The sequence below is a fragment of the Aethalodelphis obliquidens genome, unplaced genomic scaffold, assembly GCF_003676395.1.
Source record: "Aethalodelphis obliquidens isolate GAN/ISIS:26980383/991018 unplaced genomic scaffold, ASM367639v1 scaffold25, whole genome shotgun sequence".
Taxonomy (NCBI): Eukaryota; Metazoa; Chordata; class Mammalia; order Artiodactyla; family Delphinidae; genus Aethalodelphis; species Aethalodelphis obliquidens.
In genome coordinates this window covers 17,582,090-17,604,072 of record NW_020837969.1, presented here as the reverse complement: position 1 = coordinate 17,604,072, position 21,983 = coordinate 17,582,090, and the positions used below count along the sequence as shown (strand labels likewise).

The window sequence follows — 21,983 nt, the reverse complement described above, 5'->3', positions numbered from 1 at the left end:
CAGCCCCGCCCTCGCTGACCCCCGCCTGTTTAGCGGGACCCGCAAGTTGAGGCTTCCCTTCCTAGCAGGAGGCACGGACGTTGGCCCCGGCGCCTAAGGACGTCGTCGAGGCGCATCCCCAGGGGTGGCGGCTCGCCCCGTCCGCGCGGGGCCGGCGAGGAGTCCGGTCAGTGCACACGACTCCCGGGGCTGCCCCTCCCCGGCCATGCCCCGCGCGCGTCTCCGCGGCCCGCGTCCGCCGCCAAGGGTCCTCGCCCTCGGCCCGGCGCGTTCGCTCCAGCCCAGGGGCCAAGCCGGAGGCGGACGGGCCAAGGTGGGCGCCTTCACTCCCCGCCTCGGGCGCCCCTGAGGTGCCCAGCGACGAGGGCGCGAGGCCCCGGGGCGCAGCGGGGACGGCCCGGAGCGCCGCGAGAGGCCGCCGGGGGGCGCAGCGGGCCGCGCCGGGCAGGCGGCCGCGGGGGCGCTGGGGCGCGGGCGGGACGCGCGGAGGCGGGGCGGAGGCTTCCGCCGCCTCCTCCTCCCGGACCTCCTCAGCCTCCGCCTCCGCCTCCGCCTCCTCACCGTCCGCCTTCTCCGCGCCCTCGTCTCGCAGCCACCGCCTCCGCCGGACGGAGGAGCCGGGAGTCCGCGGCGCCGACTCGGGGCTGCGGGATGGGGAGTTAGCGCCACGGCGGCGGCAGTGGCCGCGGCGCAACCGGCCGCCGCCCCCGGGCCCGTCCCGCCGGGGACGCCGGGCGCGGCCAGCCAGCCCCGGAGCCAGGCCCGCGGGCAGCGGCGGAGGCGGCGGCGGAGCTGGGCAGGTGGATGCGGCTGGAAGATGGCGCCCTCGGGCCCGGGCAGCGTCAGGCGGCGGTGCCGGCGGGTCCTGTACTGGATCCCCGTGGTGTTCATCAGCCTCCTGCTCGGCTGGTCCTACTACGCCTACGCCATCCAGCTGTGCATAGGTGAGTGCGCGCCCGCCCTCGCTCGGTCCTCCCCCCGCCCCCGGAGGGCCGGCCCGGCCACTCAGCGGCCTCTGCGCTCGCCCCTCGCCCCCTCCGCCGCCCACTCGACAGTCCCGGGACGCCGGGACGCCGAGCGCGCGGCGCCGCGCGCCCGCTCTCCCCACCCCGGAGTCTGTCGCGCCCCGTGCGCCGCCAACTGGCTGTTTCTCGGCCGGCGCCGCGGCCGAAAACAACCTCGCGGCAGCCTCCCTCCACTCGCGCTACCGTCGCCTTCCCCTCGCAACTCTCCGGCTACGGTGTTACCTCCACCCGGACGCTCGCGCAGCCCAGCCACCCCCGCCCTCGGCAGGCCGGCACCCGGGACAACGGCGGTGTCCGCCGCCCCAGCCTCCGCCGAGGGGTGAGGCCCGGAGAGGCTGCGCTGGAGGCTGGAGGGCTCCGAGCTGGGCCCAGGATCTGAGCTGCGCCAGACCGGCGCGGGGGACGGTGGCCTCGCGTGTCAGAGCTGCCCGTTTCTGGTTGTCCTTAATCCACTTTTTAAAAATTTGTGACAGTCCGCAGGGGCGTTTTTGCTGCCTTTATGATCTTTGAGCGTTGCCAATTTGGACACTTGCTAGTGAAGTGGAGGTGGGTGGGTGGTCAGCTACTATAAAGTATTTTCGAAGATACATGCAGTACGCGAGACCGTAATTTACATGTTAGAATAATAGAAGGAAGAAAGGAGGCGACCATCTGATGTTTCTTCATCCGGAGAGCCAAGTGGCTCCAGTCCAAGTTTTAGGCTCCAGAATCGGTTGGATGGGGTATTTGCAGCGCTGAAGATGAGAAGAAAAAAAGTTGATTGCGCACGATTAGGGAATACAATTCTGTTTCTTAATGTAAGCCGGTTTCTACCTTAGAGGTTTTGTGAAAACTCATCTGTGTTATCAGGAAAGGTGATAAACCAGAGGATGACCTTTCTGCCAGTGACTTGTGAACGCTTTTTGTGTTTTGTGTTTTCGCCCTCCGGAGCATTAGCTTCCCGTGAGGCCAGGAGAAAGGTTAAACGGTGGCCTGTTTAGTTGAACCTTCTCAATTTAAGTGTTTTGCAAGCTGCAAGATTCAGTCATAGAATCTTCTCTGAAGCCATCTTACCTCAAAATGTTGCCCCTTGTGAGAAATAATAGGTGTCAGAATAATACACCAAAATAATTACTGGCAAAACTTTTAACAGAATTGAGACTAACTTCCCATTTCATATAGTTTTAAAATTTGATATTATTACTATATTGTTTATTGAATTTAGAAACAATATTTTAGTACAAAAGTAGCTTTTTTAAAAAAAAGAAGGATTGGGTACCGAAATCATCAAGACAGTGCAACTGAGTATGTAGCATTCAAGTTATCAAAAATGTACAGGAAAAAATTTTCAGAAACGTACTTTTTGTATTAACTGTTAATATTAAAACAACTTGCCTTATTGAGGTATACTGAAATGTTACATAACTATTAGAAACGTTTGTTGTATTTCATTCCTTCTCTTAAAGAGAAGCAGTGAGCAGTTTCAATTACTGTAACTGGTGCAAAAGAGGAAAGTCTCAGAAGACCTCAGTTATCAAAACAGGCAATTTATTTGCCTACATTATCACATTAAGATAAGAAGCTTAGCCTGATGCAGTCTCATGCCCATCAGGAAGAAACACATGAAGGCTGGGAGAGCTTTTCTTCCCTTACAATTATCTCTGTCCCAGCTGAGTTCTACATAGTATGTCTTACCGTATTGAGTGGACAGGTGATGGGGGGGGAACTAAATGGAAAACCGCTGTTTTATCTGAATATTATTTATATATATTTTATATATTTTTATTTTAATTTCTGTAAGTTTAAGATAAATCTAAAGTATCCATGAAATCCACATCACTATTTTAGTAAGTGAAAATTTGAGAGGGGAACGCCTCTTTTTAAACTGCCTAAGTGACATGGCCTGTTTTTGATACTTTCCCTGGAGATCAAAAGTGAAGTCTCATATCATTTCTCATCACCTGGTACAATGCGTGTCATGTTGAAAGCAATAAATAGCCTTGAATAAACAACAAGAACAAAATAATTCAGAGGCAATCTCTCTGAAGTTGTCAGAAAGTAGTTTTTATATTAAAGCTATAGAAACAAGTTGTAAGTAATCGTATGAAACGTCTAGATCGTAGAGTCAAGAAGACAGAGAAAATTGAAAATGAATTTGATTCTAGACGCTGTGACAGTTTAGGAGGGGTAAGCTCTAAAAGCTTGGATAGCCTTGGTTGGGTGGGAAGTTGAAATTAACTGTACAGTTCCCTTACAGGCACTGGGAAAGGGGGCCACTGGTGTGGCAGGCACACAAAAGCAGGCTTCTCTCCTTTTCACAGACAAAGCAAAGAGGAATGCCAGCCTTCCCAACCCCCCAGCATTATTCGCATCTCTGACGGCCCTGCCCTTTGTGGATTCTGTTTCTCTTGGAAGTTGCTGTTTACCATCAGATTTTCCAAATTTTACCCATAAAACGTTGGCCAGGGTTGGGACCAGGGGATGGGGGTTGGGGGTTGGGAATTAGAGTGAGTAACAAACAGAATAGAAAAACAGGGCGGTTTACCCTGGCCTTCCTTCTCTATCTGCTGTCAGCAGAGATGACCCTGAATATAAATTACTTTGTGCCCTTTGCTGAATTAACTGCAGTTTAGGAGTAGTGCTTACCCTGGTATCCTTGGAAACTGGAGATAATGATTCTCATTACAGTTAGTTTCTATATTTAACGATGTGGATGTGTGTGGCTCTCTAGGCACTTTTTCAATTAGCATAATGTTTGCTTAGTGTTTGTATTTAGAAAAAATAAACTCATATCTCTTTTTGGAATATGTGTACATAAAAAATATACGGGATGTACATATATTGTATGAGAGTCAAGTATTTGGGGTTAGTTTCCTTCCTCGTCTACCAAAGAAGAGATAAAATAGAGCTGCTGCTATGTGTGCTCATTTCAGAACATGTTTATCTAGTTAATTGATTAACTGATCTCTTCTACTCCCTCCTTCTGCCTCCTACTACTCTCTCCACTCCAGCTTCTTTTGTGTCTTATCTGTCTTTGGATCCCTTTAATTACTAGTTAGCTCATTTTCCATAAAGTAAGATAAATTCAAAGGGTAAAATCTGTAAGGTGGGTAATTAGGATGCAGAACAGAGGGAATGACGGTAATCTGCAGGCGTGCTTGGTTCAGGGAACATACTAAGCATGGCGTATGTGTTTTCCAGATCCATTATGGCAGTCATTGTGTTAACTTTGTGGAATACGGTGACTGAAGTTTTCCCTTTTAAGTGCTAACATTTAAAGTTGTTTTAACTATTTTTATACCTTTTAATTTGATAATAATTTCAAAGTTACAGAAGAGTTTCAAGAATAGTACCAGAAAGCTCCACATACCCTTGTTTAATAATTTTGGTTTCCACTTTTCTAAAATGTATTCCTTCCCTGCCTTCACCTTAGGCAGGTGCCATGAAACATTTATTATTAAGTTGTGTGCTCATGTGGTTCTGAGTTTGCTTATGGATTTACTGAAGTCATTTCAGAGAATCATGAAGATTGCAAAGCTTAAAGATCATTTAGGCCAACTCTCTCTGGCATTTGTAGATGCAGACATTAAATGTCCAAGAGTTGCTACCAGTTCTATGTCCTTTTTCCAAATTAACCAATGTGGCTTCAGCTTCTGTGGTACAAATGTTAAAATGTCTCCCTTTCCTTGCAAACCCCTCACCGAATCTCTCTAGCCCAATGAAGTCCTTTAGCAAGTTCATTAAACTTTATTGTTGTTGTTTAGTAAGAGTTAACACAGCTCTGAAAGTAAGGGAAACAGCCTTTATATAATGATTTCAGAATTTTCAAAGGGTTTATAGTTTGGGCCAGATAGTTACAACCACTCAACACTACTGTTGTAGCATAAAAGCAACTTTAGATAATTTAACAAATGGGTGTGACTGTGTTCCAATAAAACTTTATTTATAAAAATAGTCAGCAGGCCAGATGGCCCTTGGGCAATAGATTGCTGACCCTGGATTATGTTAGAAGTTAGACCATTAGAATATTGGGGTTTTACTCATGGTTTTGCAGTCTTTATTATTAATAAACACCTCTCAGAAATGACTGCAACCTTTTGTATTCCACAGTGATTATTGAAGATGTTCAAGAATTATAAGATTAGTCTACATACTTAGGGATCAGTTTAGGAGATAGAAAATTACGTTTTCCTTCTTTTAAGGATATCTCTAAGGATAAAACATATAAAACCTCATACGTGGATTCTGTTATGATCTACCATTAATTCAAGGCCATTGCATGTTCAAGGATGGAGACTGAATGGGGCTCTAAGTTGTTTTCCATCATGAAATGAATTTGAGCCCCACAGAGAAAGAACTGTGTTTTTGTTATTGGTAAACTATCATTTTTTTAAATTATGCAGGACATTAAAACTTCTTTAGAAAAAACTACTGACGACAAACGATCTTGAGAATACAAGTGTTACAAGTCTATAATTATTAAAATAGTTTAAAATGACACAGAAAGCACATCCTTAGAAGATGTACACATGCTGAATGTTTAATGCCTAAATACTTAGAAATTATTTCTTGTTGACAGTTGATTTAAAATATATTAGTTCTTTAACTTTTCTTGATATTATCAAATACTTTCAAGATTTTTAATTGTCTAAATAGAGGGATAAGAACTCAACATTTCTTCAAATCTAAAATTCAAATGTATAAAATGTGATATACTCCAAATTCTTGACCTGTGTACCATTTGACTTTAATATAAATGGTCAGTGGGAAAGGAGAAAAAAAACCTCTGCTTAATGCTTTCTTGGTTCCATTTAGTGTGTCAGAAAACTTTTTAATTTGTGTATTGGACAATGCAGCATTACTGTTTGCTATTAAATCCTATCAGAGATGACATGACATAGGTAACGCAGTTACCATGGTACTTAGCATGCAGAGGTGCTCACTAAAAGTTGAATGAATTAATGTCTTTGATTTTTATGAAACAATTGTATAAAGTAAATAGGTAAGAGAAGAGGGTCTAGAAGTCCAAACTCAATTTAAAGTTTGTTGTGGAGAATAAAAGTTTACTTTCAAATGCTTACTGAGAATGCTGTGTCCATGCCATCAAATTAAATACTTGCTCAAGTGTTTCCAGTAGTTAAGCAGAAGCTGAAGGGATGGTTTCTTAAGTCAAGATAATTGTCTCTAGAGAAGGTGCATTTCTGCAAGGTTAGAAAGAGGCCAGCTTCAGAGGGGTTTGAGCAGGGTTCATTCAAAAGTGTTTATTGAACCTTTGTTATGTGCTAGGCACTTTTTCCCCACAGAGATGATTTAGAGGAGAACTGAATAGACATCTTTTCCTCACAGCTAAGGGGAAAAATTGCCTCTGGAAAAACAAAACAGAACAAAACTGAAGCCTTCCCTCCAGCTTGTGCATGAGGAGAAGGGTTGGTAACTTTCAAAATGCGGCTCCCATGGCACAGGGGCAGGAAGGAGAAATGGAAAATGAACCACCCCAGTCCTGGGAGCCTGGGAGTTGGTTGCTGTACCAGTGTTAAATCAGAATGATCAGTACAGCAGGTAAGAAGAGCTGATGGAGAGCACTTCACTAGTGATGACTGTCTAACCATGTTATCAATCTACCACATAAAAATATCTCAGAGCGAGATTATGACCAGCAATTTTTGCCTCAGCTACGTACCACGTGGTTGTTTCAGTTGCCTCATTTCTTACCCAATGCTTGGGCAACTTTTACTGTGCTCTCAGCTTAGGGCCTGTGGCTTGGTGAGTAAATGTGAGAACTTCCTGAACACACCTCATTGAATCCATGGGAAGACTGGAGAACCTAGCTTAGAAAATGAGCAGAAACCAAGAGAAGGTGGGTGAAGCAGAGCTGACGTCATACCCTTGGAAGGAGCTGCCGCCCTAGTGGCCAGCCATCCCAAGCCCTGGAGCCATCCCTGCGCCCTGGGACTCCATAAAGATGGTTCTGGGAGCATCAGCTGGCTGAGCTGTTGTTGTGCCCACATCCCAGGCAACAGGGTTTATTTAGCAAGGGCAGGTGTTGGATCTCTTTGGCCTCCGTGGTAGGAAGAAGTGCCAGGAGGACAAAAACCAAACAAACCAAGAAGACAAATATTCCAGAGATTAGTATAGATGGAGCGTTCTCAGTGAGAAGATTCTCAGTGGACTTTGTTTGCTTCGTTTGTTTTTCTTTTTCATCTTGATGGAAAATTTGTGGTTTTTCTTCTCAGAAAAATGGAACCAGGACTTACATGTTGTAATTTATACTGCTGATTTCATGCATTTTGACTGTTGTATCACATCGCTCAGCCTTCTTTCCTCTAGGAAGTGGTGAGTTCGTGGGTCCCCTGAGACTGCAACATTGTCATGACTGGAGAAATACTATCTCATCTTACTTGCAAAATGATAGATTTGCCATAGATTCTTAATGTTCTCCGTTGGGCAAACAGTTTTACAAAGATTGTTTAGAAAGATAGTCTTAATAGTATGTGGAAGCCTACGATTTTATATTACCATGTAGATATATACCAGAGAATTAATAATAAAAGCATAACATAATTGAATTAATTTCTTTAATTGTCCATTAAACATTGTTGAAATATTTTTCTCTAATTCTTTTAAGGGTAATTTTATGTTATCTTAATTGTTATCTCAGTCAAATGCTGAGAATGGAAAAGGGTGGAATTTGCAGGGCAGGGGGTGGGGTGAGGGCAGCTGGGAGGAAGTAGATGACCTGATTTCTTAAGAAGCATATGTTAGCAATAAAGTAACTGGCTATGATTGCCTGAAATTTTTCCGTTCAAAATTAAATCACATTTGAAACGTTTGTGTAGCATTTTTCCTAATTTGACTTTTCATCTGACTATGACTTTTAAATTCAATTTTAAATATTTGTGCCAGAAATGTTAAAAATCCATTTTTATTTGGGAGACACTGGAGCAAAACTATCTGCTGCATTTATCATCTTAGCGCTTCTCTGCACTCTAAAAAATGCATATTGATGGTAGTTCATTTTAGATATGTTGTTGATTACATTTTTAAATGCAAATGAAAGAGAAGTGCTTTTACAGATCACTGAGCTTTATTTCTTTGCCAGTATTTCTCCATGGTATCCTGAAATTTCTCCTCATGTAGAGTGTCAGTTAAGCTTTCCTGCTATAAAGTATTTTGACCTCTGGATTTATTCACTAGCATCGCCACCCTAAAGGAACAGAATGGTCCAGATCAGTTCTTCAGTAAAATAAACGCCAAGCAATAATCAAAAAACCTTTTTCTCTACATCCTTTAAAACCAAGTACCCAAAGAGTACAATAGTTTCAAGGTAATTTGCTTATCTTCATGGTCATCTTATAATAGCAACAGTCCTTGTAAAAAGCAGCTCATGTATTTACAAGAACTTTATAGATTTATTTGATTATAACTAGGTGAAATTTGGCAGACCAGAATGCTTTGTAATGCCTATCTATTTTCTCATATATATAGATACAATTAAATTTCTGACTCTGTTTATTGCATTATGTAAAAAGTGGATTTTCACTGTATTTGAATGAGTATGTTTAGAATGAGGTGACTGAAAACCCAGACCAGACTGTGTCCCTGATGGTTTTGGGGGTCCAAAGGTCATCTCAGGAGAGGTAGTAGGTGGCTGAATCTGAAGTGTGGCTTTTCACCAAATTGGTAGGGATGTGAGAGATGGTGCAAGGTAAAGTACAGTCTCTGTAATGTCCATATAATTCACATTGGGAATATGGTAGTGGGAAAAACAGCCTGCTCCAAAACAGCTGATGCTGAGCCCTAATGAGAGACACCTGGTACCATTTACCGCTGGAGAAAAAGATTTCAGTGTTACAAACCTCAGACTGTAAGTCCCGAGCCTGCTCTGAATTGCAGGGACTAATTTGTGACCAGGGTTTTTACTTGGTGGCCAACTCCATGTGACATGTTGTAGGAAGAAAGACAGTAAGGGATTTATGTGCTTAACTATGACTAGTGATTATACAGGACACCTCCAGGGAGGTCCATTAATGTGAAGGGATGCAGGGCAGAGACCAGCTGGAATTAATCAAGGTTTTAATTATAGCATATTTTTAATGAAATGCAGCTTATTCCAGGACTAGGACATACTAAAAACTAAGATATGCACAACTGAGAGCTGTATGTAGGTTGGAGGGGGTGGAGAGCAGTGATTCATTTGGAGGCCCCCATAAACTTGCATTTTAGCAAGCAAGTTTAAAATCCAAGAATAGAATGCATTTCAAACCATCCATAATTTATTGAGTACCTCCCTAATTTGTTCATTCATTCAGAAATATTTGTTGGGCTTCCCTGGTGGCGCAGTGGTTGAGAGTCCGCCCGCTGATGCAGGGGACATGGGTTCGTGCCCCGGTCCGGGAACATCCCACATGCCGCGGAGTGAGTGGGCCCGTGAGCCATGGCCGCTGAGCCTGCGCTTCCGGAGCCTGTGCTCCGCAACGGGAGAGGCCACAGCAATGAGAGGCCCACGTACCGCAAAAAAAAAAAAAAAATATATATATATATATATATATATAAACGGCTCTTAGAGTTTACATTCTAGTTGGAGGATAGGAAGAACAAGAGACACAGTAGCTTATATAATGTGTTAGAGGCTCCTAAGTATCATGACAACAAAGCAAAAAAGCAGAGCAGAAATGATGGGGAATGCCAGTGGAAGTTTTCCTTTTTTAGTTTTTAGATCACCATAATAAGTCTAGTTGTCATCCGTCACCATTCAAAGATATTACATAATTACTGACTATATTCCCCCACACTGTACTTTGCATACTCGTGACTCATTTATTTTGCAACTGGGAGTTTGGACCTCTTAATCTCCCCCACCTATTTCTCTCCTCCCCCCACCAATCTCCCCTCTATCAACCACTTGTTTGTTCTCTGTATCTAGAACTGTTTAGTTGTGTTGTTCATTTGTTTTGTTTTTTAGATACTACATATAAGTGAAATCACATAGTATTTGTCTTTCTCTGTCTGATTTATTTCACTTAGCATAATGCACTCTAGGTCCATCCATGTTGCTGCAAATGGCAAGATTTCATTCTTTTTTATGGCCAAGCTATATTCCATTGTATATATAGACCACATCTTTTTATCCATGCGTCTGTGTGTGTGTGTGTGTGTGTGTGTGTGTGGTGGGATGGTCAAGGAATTTAAGCAATGACTCAAAGATGCTGAGGGATTGAACCATGCTTACACTGGGAAGAAATGCGTCTCAGGCGGAGGGAACCGTCAGTATGGAGGCCCTGAGGCAGGAGTGTGTGAGCATGTTAGAGGAGGAACAAGGTCATTTTAGCTGGAGGGGTGTGAGCAGGGGGAAGGGACGTAGGTGACAAGGTCAGAGAGGTGCAGAAAAGGTACAGATTATGGGACCTCATAGGCCATTGTGAGGATTTTGGCTTTACTTGGGGTGAAACGGGTCCGTGGCAGAGTGCTGAGTAGCACAGTGACGTGCTATGACTTACGTTTAAAGAGATTATCCTGGCTGCTGCGTACTCTGGGCTATCTACTTCATCAATCCAGGTGAGAAATGATGATCTGTCAGACCATGGTGGGGACAGTGGGAAGGGAGAGAGGTTGCCAGCTTCTGCATTTATTTTTAGAGACAACAGGATTTCCTGACAGACATTTGGGAGTTGTGAAAGAAAGGAAGGAGCCAGTCGATTCCAGTGTTTTGGCCTGAACAACTGGACGAATGGAAATGAGCTGAGATGCACAAGATGTAGGTAGAGCGGAGCTGGGTGGGGATAGGGTGACCGTAGATCAGCAGTGGTATGTGGACATGGAAGCAGAGATGCCGAGTGAGCAGTTGTGTAGATGAGTTTGGCATTGGGAAGAGAGTCTGGACGGGAGGAGTAAATTTGGGAGTCCTCAGCATTTAAATCGATTTAAAGACTTAACATCGGATACATTTGTCCCAACAAGAGAGTGAACGTAAATTGAGCAGAGACGAGGACCAAAGATGACCAGCACTGAGAGTTGAGGAGATGAGTAGGAACCAGCAAAGAAGACTGAGAAGGGATGACTAGTGAAGTGGAGGAAAACTAAGAGAATGTGGGGTCCTGAAGCCTGGGGAGGAGAAGGTGTCAAGGAGGAGGGAGCAATCGATGTTGACAGATAAGCTCATATGTTAAGTAAAATAAGGACTGAGAATTTAACAATGTGAGATTGAACTCTTGTTTTTTTTTTGCGGTACGTGGTCCTCTCACTGTTGACTCTCCCGTTGCGGAGCACAGGCTCCGGACACGCAGGCTCAGCGGCCATGGCTCACGGGCCCAGCCGCTCCGCGGCATGTGGGATCTTCCCGGACTGGGGCACGAACCCATGTCCCCTGCATCGGCGGGCGGACTCTCAACCACTGCGCCACCAGGGAAGCCCTGAACTCTTGTTTTAATTTATTACTGACTATGCTCTGAAGACCCCCGAATTTAATTTTAAAAGTTTTACCAAAATGAAACACATATACCAGTGTGTGAGTCGCTGGGATATCTGGATTCCTTCAATCCACATTAAAAAGACCTTATTCTATTAGACAAGCTTAACTTTCTTATTATCTGAAGATTACCTATAGAAAATTTCATGAGAGCAGTAACCATAACTGGTTACAGTAGTAACCCTGATGCCTGACAGAGTAGCATTCAAGACATACTTTTCTTAAATGAATGGATGCCCACTGAACTTGTTTTAATTGAGCCTTTTGTGATCGCAGTAGACATTTCAAGCTTCAAAGAACATGAATCCTTTATGAGAGACTTACCTGCTTAGCTTTTTATTATTTGATCACTCAGATGTTCATAAACGAGTTTGTAATATTTTTATGGTTTCAAATTATTATGGGCCAAGTTGTACCCTTCCCCCCCCATTTCATATGTTGAAGTCCTAACCCCCAGTACCTCAGAACATGACTGTGTATTTGGAGATAGAGCCTTTAAAGAGGTAATTAAATTAAAATTAGGTCATTAGAATGAGTCATAATACCAGATGATTGGAGGAAATTTGGACACACACATGTAGAGGGAAGACCATGTGAAGATACAAGAAGTCAGCCAAGGAGAGAGGCCTCGGAAGAAACCAAACCTGCTAAATCTTGATCTCAGATTTCTGGCCTCCAGAATTGTGAGAAGACAAATTTCTGTCGTTTAAGGCACCCAGTCTGTGGTACTTTGTTATGGCAGCCCTAGTGAACTAATACACAAATATAATAATCAAATGCCTCTTTTTTCTTTCTTTCTGAATATTGAAATGTAATCATCTATAATAAGGATTTAGATGACAACATTAATTTTGTAACCCATTTGAAAAGTTAAAAGATTAAGAACAATTTAGAATATGCAAAATATTTGCCCTAATATATACGTATAAAATAATCACTAAAAAAACGAGTGAAATGCATTTGCAGGAAGCGCTCAGACTTAGCCAGCATTGCCCAGAGATGCTACATTCCATTTTAAAAGTTTTCAGCTAACTAAAATCTCCCCTTATAATGCTAAAATTTTTACTCATTTTAGATTACAAAAAAGAAAGACTTTCTAAAATGTTCAACTCCCCCTTCCTTGCCCCAGCCTTCTTAAATAGAGTATGCTGTACGTAATTTAACTTTAATTTGAAGCTGTCAATCTGAGATGGCTACATGTATGCAGTTAATATCCAAAAATACCCAAGACCCTTGAAGTCTTTGGATTTTGCATTCATTCACTGAAAAAGGCCCAGGAGGTGTGGAATTTGTAATTTTGCCTAGGTGTTCTTCTGAATCTCAGACCCTGAGAATCTGGGAAGACTCATGAATGAACCACTTCAGTGGAAATGCCTAGCTAGACGTCTGCATCTCAACAAAGCTTTGTTTTTCTTTACTCACCATTTCTGAGCTTACTTTCTTGAAAAGATCAAACAACAAAACTCCTTCATTGTAGAAATAACCAGAGATGAGAAAGAAAACTTTAGCTACAGGTGAATATTAGTTTAATTTGTGGTTTGAGAATAGTCTCTGGAGCAGGTGATTTTTAAATGTTTTGATTGTGGTAAAATATACGTAGCATAAAATTTTGCCATTGTACCCATTTACCATTTTGACTGTGTTTTAAGTGTGCAGTTCAGTGACATTGAGTACATTCCCACTGCTGTGCAACCATCACCACCATCCACCTCCAGCCATTTTTAATCTTCCCCAGATGACACTCTGCATCCATTAAGCAATAATTCCCCATTCTCCTTTTCCCCCATCCCCTGGCACCCACCGTTCTACTTTCTGTTTCTATGACTTTGACTATTCTAGGTACCTCATATATGTGGAACCATGTATTTGTCTTTCTGTGTCTGTTTATTTCACTTAAGCATATGTCTTTAAGGTTTATCCATGTTGTAGCATGCGTCAGAATTTCATTCCTAATCATCTATAATATTCCATTGTATTATATACCACATTTTGTTTATCTGTTCATTTGTTGGTGAACATTTTGGTTGTTTCCACCTTTTGGCTATTGTGTATAGTGCTGCTGTGAATATTCGTCTGCAAATACGTGTTCAAGTCTCTGATTTCAGTTCTTTGGGTATATATCCAGAAGTGGAATTGCTGGATTATATGGTAATTTTGTGTTTAATTTTTGAGGCCCGCCATGCTGTTTTCTTGGAGCAGGTGATTTTGATGGAACTGTGATTCCAGAGAAGCCTGTATATACCCTTGTAAACATATCTAAACTTGAAGGTCTCTGGAAGTGTCTGTGAGGTCCATATTCAATGTCACTGGAGTAGTTTTTAACTACCTTGCCCTTTCACAGTGCAGCAGGAAAGCTGGTGGTCAGGGAATTGTGAGTAACTCCATTTTGCCCATGCAGTAGCTTTCTTCATTCGTAGGGACTGTGTCCCTCATGAGAACACCGGTCATCAGGTACGGCCAAGGCAGAAATGTTGAGAGCTGCTGGCCTACTGTACGTAGTCTAAAATTCAACAACAATTTTTGGGTAACCAGAGCACTAATGATAACTGGTGGAAATTTTATCTTTTTAAAGAGCAACATGTTATGAGTTTAAATGGTACATATACTGAGTAAACATGAGCTGGTGGCATGAGCTGGTGGGGAGAAGTCGAGGAAACATACCTGTGTCTGTGGATGCGTCAGTATCCCCCGGTGTTAATCATGAGCTAGGTCCTTATACACAGCACAGGCAGTGAACACAATTCATGAATGAATATCAGGGTATTTGTTTTGCCTGCAGATCTAGAGTAAGTGACAGTGGTTTCAGGAACAGAAAACAAAAATCAGCACATTAATTGGTGGAGAGATACAAGTAGGAAACATGAGATGCAACTCACACACTGAGCGGAGAAAGAGACTCAGTCCAAGTATTGATGACTGCCTTAGTTCTGTACACAATTATGTAGAACTTCCTGTTTACATTAATGAATACATCTAGTTAGAATTAGGTGGTACTTGTATACTATTGTGCTCTCATACTGGGCCTTAAGCAGTAGTAGGGCCCGTCTTTCATCTGTGACCTGCCAGTTTACAACTATGTCAAATTTGCTTTTGCTGCAACTGAATATAGGTACTATCACTGCAATTACTGTCCGGCGGGCTGTGCTAGTGCTGTTGGTAAATGCAGTACAGAGTAAGGGTATGATTTGCTGCAAGTAAGAGGAACAAGGCATACTGTAATTCACGCTGAGATCAAAGAAAGATTGTGTGTGTGAGAAGTTTACTTCATGAATATATGACAGTGAAGTTATAAAAGAAAATACTGACTCACCCTTCAATACCCAGTACAGAAGGGTGAGTCAGTGAATAGTTTAATACCTTTGCATGTTTTAATAGATATTGCGACTCATTGCTCGACTGCAGTAATTACTGCTGGTGCTAATGTTGTTTTAAATCTTTTAATTCATCCCTTCAAGTGTGACACTGTAAATTCTATACTGATGAGCATCGTAAACACAAAGGTTGGAATTATAGCTTTGTACCTTTCTCTGGAGTACTATAGAAGTGTCAGATAATTTACATGAACCTAGAAATATTGGTTTAATTTTTAAATATGTTATATGTGCTCTGTTGTAAGTGCCCTGGTCATTTGGTACTCAACATGTAGCTGCTAACCCCGGGAGATAGTTTTAGAAGGTTATCTGTTTCCATGGAGAAGCACACAAGAAGCACTGATTTTTCTACTTAATAAATCAGAAAGCTAATGTTCGGTAGTGAAAAAAAAATTCTCTCAGTATTGTCCTCTGTGATAATTCTGAGTACACCAGGTAATAAGGAATTGATCTAATGACATTAAAAAATACACTACAAAAATTGTTTCCATCTGATCTTATATGTGTATTTTTAAGTGCTGAAATAACCAAAATACAAGTGGGATTTTTGCTCACTACGAATAGATACATGCACACGTATATAAGAAAGATGAGTAGTTAACACTGAGCAAAATAATCATTAAGGCCCTTCCAGTTCTAAAATTTGGGTTCTGACTAATGAGGGGGATGTTTTCAGCATTTAAAGTCTCTGCTTGACCTTCCCCCAATAGTAGACAAGCATTATTTGGGAATTGGGGAGAACTTTGCTGAAGGTGTATTGTCCACACCAACCTGCCTGATTCAGAGGAGTCGGTCATGCCTCTCAGGGCCAACCCAAAGAAGGGCATGTGGAATTGGAAAGGAAGGGGACTGGAGTTGAAAAGACCCAGGCATTGTTGGAACTTGAGTTGAGCTGTAGCCACGTGTGGAAGAGGGGGGGACCGGTACAATTCTGTCTAACAGGGTAAATAAACTCACCTGCCTTGAAATCTGTACAACTTGCTGGCACTGGGAATCTCCTCTATTTTAACTGAGACAGAGGGATTATAGGATTCCATTGAGTAAGCTTAGAAGTGAGGGCACTAAGCCAGGGACCAGCCCTGAGATCAGTCCCTCGTTTAACAGTACTGCTTAGTACACTCAGTGAGTCAGGGATTGTCTTTCTCTTTGCCGAGAGGAAAGTGGCAGTGAGTTTTCTCAGGGCCATAATAGTGAGACAAAATCTTCATTCCCCTTTCAAAACTACTGAATCAGAAGACCACACATCCCTAATGATTAAGTACAAATATTTGGTGTGTTCCCAGCCTTCAGTTGGGAAAGTGAGAGTTTACACCAAATGTTTCTGCAGAGCAGAGCTTAGGTATTGAGAACAATGATGTGGTCAAACTGCTAAAGAAGGGAGAGAGAGAGAGAGAAGAACTTCTAACTTGGAAAATTTTGATAGCGGTAGGAATTACAAATTCCTTTTCCGGGACAGATGTATGTTCCTTCACTCTTCATTGCCAGTTTCTACAAGTGAGGGATCTTCCTGTAAGGGAGTGTACCTGGGCTGTACTGACCTCAAGAATGATCTTTCCCTCTGCTACTGAGAAGGCAGGTCAGGAAGTCCCAGTCTCCTCTCCTAACCTTCTTCCATGCATCACCATCTCACTCTTATCCTTGGAACCTGGAGCTCTCTTCTTTCCCCAGCTCTTGAATTGAGAACTCAGGAAAGCCAAGCTCTCGGCACTGAAATATAACCAAATATTTGAATTTTTTTGTGCCCACAGTTTGTAAAATGACCTGTTTCCAGGTTATGTTTAGGTTGGTTGGTGGAGGAAGGATGACAAAAAGAGGACGTCTTAAACCTTGATCTCCAGAACATCCCTCATCACAAGTAACAGGTAGCGGTCCAGGTGTTAAACACAGAGGGGCCACTGTGTGGGAGCAACCAGAGAAGGAGCAGCTGCCCAGGACAAAGAAGCCTGGAAGGGATATGCAGTCGGGAGCGCCAGATGTCACACATCCTGGGAGGGCAGGTGGAATCTTTGAAAGAGTTTTGGAGTCAGACAGACCTAATATGTAGATCCTAGCACCACAGGTTATGACTGAATGACACTAGGAAAGTTATTTTACTTTCGGGAGACTGTTTTCCCAACTTTTAAAATTATGATAATAATACCTTCCTTACAGATTGTTGTAAGGTTTAAATGAGATAAACACTTGAAAAAAATTAGCACAATTCCTGGCATAGAGTTAACATTTAACAAAACACTCCCTTCCTTTAGTTTATTCTTGCCCCTTGTCATCTGACCGCCCCCACCAGCCCAGTGATGCCCTATTACCCCGACCTAGCCTTCACCCTGCTCGACCTGCAGGCTTATTTCAGAGAGTGTTTCGGGCTGAATTGTGTCTTCCCCCAAGTTCATAGGTTGAAGTCTTAACCTGCAGGACTTCCGAATTTGGAGATAAGGCCTTTAAAGAGGTAATTAAGTTAAAATGAGGTCATTAGGGTGGACCCTAATCCAGTATGACTGATGTGCTTGTAAGAAGAGGAAATTTGGTTCTAAAGATATACAGAGAGAAAACTATGTGAAGATATGGGGAGAAGATGTCATCCACAAGCCAAAGAGAGAGGCCTCAGAAGAAACCAGTCCTGCCGACACCTTGATCTCAGACTTGTATCCTCCAGAGCTGTGAGGAAATAGCTGTCTGATAAAGAGGCCACGGAGTCTGTGGTACTTCCCCAGACCCACTAATACAGGAGTCATCACTGAAGACTTGGGGTGGGAGGAACGTCAGCTCTCATAGCCCAGCAGGTAGGGGAAGAGAATGAGGGCAGCCTCTTGTCTATCCTGGTGGAAGGAGGTGAGTTTGGAACATCCGACAGCCAAAAAGCCTCCCCTGACACAGAGTAGCTGATTTTCGTAATATTGTTAATTCACAGCTTTGTCATATTGTTTCAGGTACATTAAGCGTTAGAAAGGCTTTTGATGGCTGATTTGGAGGCCTGACCACCCAGATAACATACGACTTGCATAACCTTTTGGATCATAGCCTGTTCTTTTTTTTTTAAATTTTTATTAAAGTATAGTTGATTTACAGTGTTGTGTTTCAGGTGTACAGCAGGTGTACAGGTGTACAGCAAAGTGAATCAGTTGTTTCAGGTGTACAGCAAAGTGAATCAGTTATACATATATCCATTCTGTTTTTAGATTCTTCTCCCATATAGGCCATTATAGAATACTGACTAGAGTTCCCTGTGCTATATAGTAGGTCCTTATCAGTTATCTGTTTTATATATAATAGTGTGTATATGTCAATCCCAATCTCCCAATTTATCCCTCCCCCCACTTTCCCCCCTGGTAACCATAAATTTGTTTTCTACATCTGTGACTCTGTTTTGTAAATAAGTTCATTTGAATCGTTTTTTTAGATTCCACACATGAGCAATATCCTATGATACTGGTGTTTCTCTGTCTGACTTACTTCACTTAGTGTGATAATCTCTAGGTCCATCCATACTGCTGCAAATGGCATTATTTCATTCTTTTTTATGGCTGCATAATATTCCATTGTATATATGTACCACATCTTCTTTATCCATTCCTCTGTCAATGGACATCATAACCTGTTCTTAAGGTTCCTCTTCTTCCTGTGTCTTGGTTTATATTGACTGGTTTACTGCCATTCATTTTTTTCCTTTGATGTTGCATTGTGCCATTCTTCTGGAGAAGGTCTCCCTGACCATTTTTCCATGGTTGTTTGATAATTTCTAGCACACAAAACATCTAGTTTAGATCAGTATAGTTTGTTAGATATAAATCCTGGGGTAGAGGCAGGGGGGATGCATCAGACCACCTGGGAAATCCTACTTCTCCCCAAATTACACAATTTCCTCCACTCCTCACATTGAGATGCTGATGCATGCCAGACCCTATCAGAACCTGGACGGGCCTCGGTGGAGGCCTTGGCATTTCACTGTCCAGAAAATTGTAGCACTACAGCAAGCTAAAAATGCACGGTGTGCTTCTTTCTCCAGGTTGTTAATAAAACTGTTAACACTAAACCTTGGGGACACTCCTACTCTTAAGGTTTCACTGTTTCGTGATTTATTTACGCTCCATATTCAACTAACATTTATTGAGCTCCTCATATATGCCAACTTCTATTCGAGGTGTTTTTACTTACATTACCTAGTTTATTCTCAAAACAACCCAATGAGATAAAATATTGAGATAAGACTGAGGAGAGAATAAGTAATTTGGCAGAGATAAAACGTCAAACTGGACAGAGCCAGGATGCAAACCTCAGTGAAGGACATAGAAAAGAAACAAATAAAAACAAGTACAGACTGTGCTAAGTGCTAAGAAAGAAACAGTGTGTGGTGGTAAGGATTGTAGCTGGGTACTGGACAGGAGGACCTCTATGAGAAACTGACCTGTCACTTGCAAGCTGAAGGACGATCAGGCGTGAGCCAGGAGTGGCAGCAGGTGAAGAGGGTAAAGACACTAAAGTTTAGTGTGTTCTGGAAGGTCAGCCTGTTTGCAGCTTAGTGAGCAAGAGGATGAGGAATGAGAAGTGATCTTGGAGAGGTGGGTAGGAGCCAGAGTGTGTTGGCGCACTGAGGCCTGAGTAAGGAGATTGGACTTTTAGTGTAAATTCAGTGCAAAGCCACGGAAGGGTTTTTAGTGAGATGACATCAATTGACATTTTAAAAGAGACCATGGTTTTCTTATCCCAAAATGAGTATTTAAGGAGCCGTATGGGGATCTGACAAGGAATGTACACTGCATGGCCTGTGTTTGTGGTTGGGATTGTGATGTCTGGCTTTTATGTAACCGTGAGAACCCACATTGGAAACCATGTGTTTTCGGGTCCAGATAATGTGAAGCCTTACCCTTATTCTTTGTTTCTGTTCTGAAACTGCTTTCCTGTCCTTGACAAAACAGTTCCTACAAACCCACCGATTCTATTTGTAGAATGACTTTGGCCCCAAGTTTTTCTTTTTATTTATTTAAAATATTTATTTATTTATTTTTGGCTGCATTGGGTCTTCGTTGCTGCACGGGGCTTTCTCTAGTCGCTGCAAGTGGGGGGCTACTCTTCGTTGCGGTGTGCGGGCTTCTCATTGCGGTGGCTTCTCTTACTAAAATGGTCTAGCAGCGGTGTCACCAGTATTCATGGGAATGATTTGATGTATTCTACTGCCCCAGTTTTGATCTCTAATACATTAAAAGTGAACTAGTGCTTCTTGGAAAGTAACTGAAAGGACAAAGGATTCTGCTTCAAGGGGTTTTCACTGGCCGGTTTCATCAAAGAATTCACTGTCAGTTCAACAAAGCATTTCAAAGAGAGAGTAATTAATTCTGTTAGAGTAACTTGAGTACCAAGAATTAGGGAGGGTATTGATGACCTTGACAGGACTGATAGCAGTGGAATGTTGGGGGTGCAGAACCACTTGGTGGTGGTCGAGGAAGTAACAAGAAATTAGGGGGTAGGGACTTCCCTGGTGGTGCAGTGGTTAAGAATACACCTGCCAATGCAGGGGACATGGGTTCGAGCCCTGGTCCGGGAAGATCCCACGTGCTGCCGAGCAACTAAGCCCCTGCACCACAACTACTGAGCCTACGCTCTAGAGCCCGCGAGCCACAACTACTGAGCCCATGAGCCACAGCTACTGAAGCCCACGCGCCTGGAGCCCGTGCTCCGCAACAAGAGAAGCCACCGCCATGAGAAGCCTGCGCACCGCAACGAAGAGTAGCCCCCGCTCGCCGCAACTAGAGGAAGCCCGTGTGCAGCAACGAAGACCCAATGCAGCCAAAAATAAATAAATAAATAAACAAATAATTTAATTAATTAAAAAAAAGAAATTAGGGGGTAGAGGCAGTGCGTTTGGATGATTGTTAAAATAAGTTTTCCTGTGAAAGGGCCAGAAAAATGGGGTGGCAGCTAGAGACTTGAGGTCAAAGGAGAGATGTTAGGACAGGAGATATTAAAGTATATTTGTAGCACTATTCCTATTTTCATCTTAATTTTCTGAATCTGAGGGGCTTCTGTTTCTTAACTGAAAGTGTTTTACTGTTTTAATGTCCTTGTTTTTTCTGTTAGTTTCAACTTCTATGTAAAATGGCCCCATGAACTCTAAGCTTTTTGAGCAGAGGGATGGAGTCTCATTTGCCATTTTGTCCTCAGTGGTGTAACTATGGTAGAGTCAGTAACTGTTTTTCAATAAATGAGTTAAAGATAAGTAGAAAAAAATAGAGCTTGGCTATAAAGTTACCCTTCAGATTCATTCATTAGAACCAATTCTTTACTTTTGGTGTTCTTCATTATCAGACTGAATATATGGGGCTAAGGTATATCTGTGTCAGACTGCCCTAGTGGATTTATACAGAGAAGGTACTGTGTTTATGCAATAAAAGTAAATTATTCTTCCAAAACAGAGTTTGAATTTGAAGGCAAGAGGAAGACAATTCAGATTAAGAAAAGAAATAAAAAATCACAGCAGTATACATTTGTGATGAAAACACCCCAAAACCAGATTGTTCTGGAAAAAATTATGTAACTGTTCTTTGCTAATTTAAGGGGGAAAGTACTTTTTTTTTTTTTTACCTACTATGAAGGCTTGTTTTAGTATCTGAAGTTTTGGATTTTGGATGTACTTAGGACTGAAAGTTGAACTAGATTCAAGTTACTGACTAACAGTGGTAGCCTGCTACTTAACAATAGATAACATTTTTGATAGCAAACTCTCAATTGTATCATCACCAAAGCAAAATTTTAAAAAATCAGTTGGTAAAATATAAGACTGGAAGGATCTTTGAGGTGAACCTTTGCTTTTAATCAAGATTGAATTTAAATCAATCTAGACTAAATCGGCTCTAATATTTTTAGAGCTCTTTAGAAAATAGGGTTGGATAGCATCCTTAGGGAATCGTATGGGTGTGTATATAAAGTTAATTTGAATAGGGTTATTTGCAGTCAAGCTTTTAGAGTATGACAAAGGGTTTCATTATTGTTTTCCCTCTAGCAGGTACATAAAGTTAGTTTATGTAGTTACTTTGCTGGCTATAATTCCAATTTATTAATTTACAGTAAATAATGAACTTGGCTTCAGAACTTACACAGAAGATCAACACATGTCTTCTTAGTAAACTGTTTCTAGAATAAAATTAGATTCTA

General features: G+C 42.3%; 1 protein-coding gene across 8 annotated transcripts in view; it reads left to right on the top strand.

Moving 5' to 3' along the window:
- Positions 1-587: 587 nt before the first annotated feature.
- ZDHHC2 (zDHHC palmitoyltransferase 2) overlaps positions 588-21,983 on the top strand; it is a 76,326-nt gene continuing 54,930 nt past the window's right edge. For 7 of the 8 annotated variants that reach the window (XM_027122704.1, XM_027122702.1, XM_027122706.1 and 4 more), the window contains exon 1: positions 589-944. In XM_027122704.1, coding sequence (XP_026978505.1) covers positions 818-944 — 127 coding nt within the window. In that variant the 5' untranslated portion in view covers positions 589-817. Of the gene's footprint in view, positions 945-21,983 lie in introns of all 8 variants that reach the window. The other variant, XM_027122708.1, reaches the window with a different exon arrangement.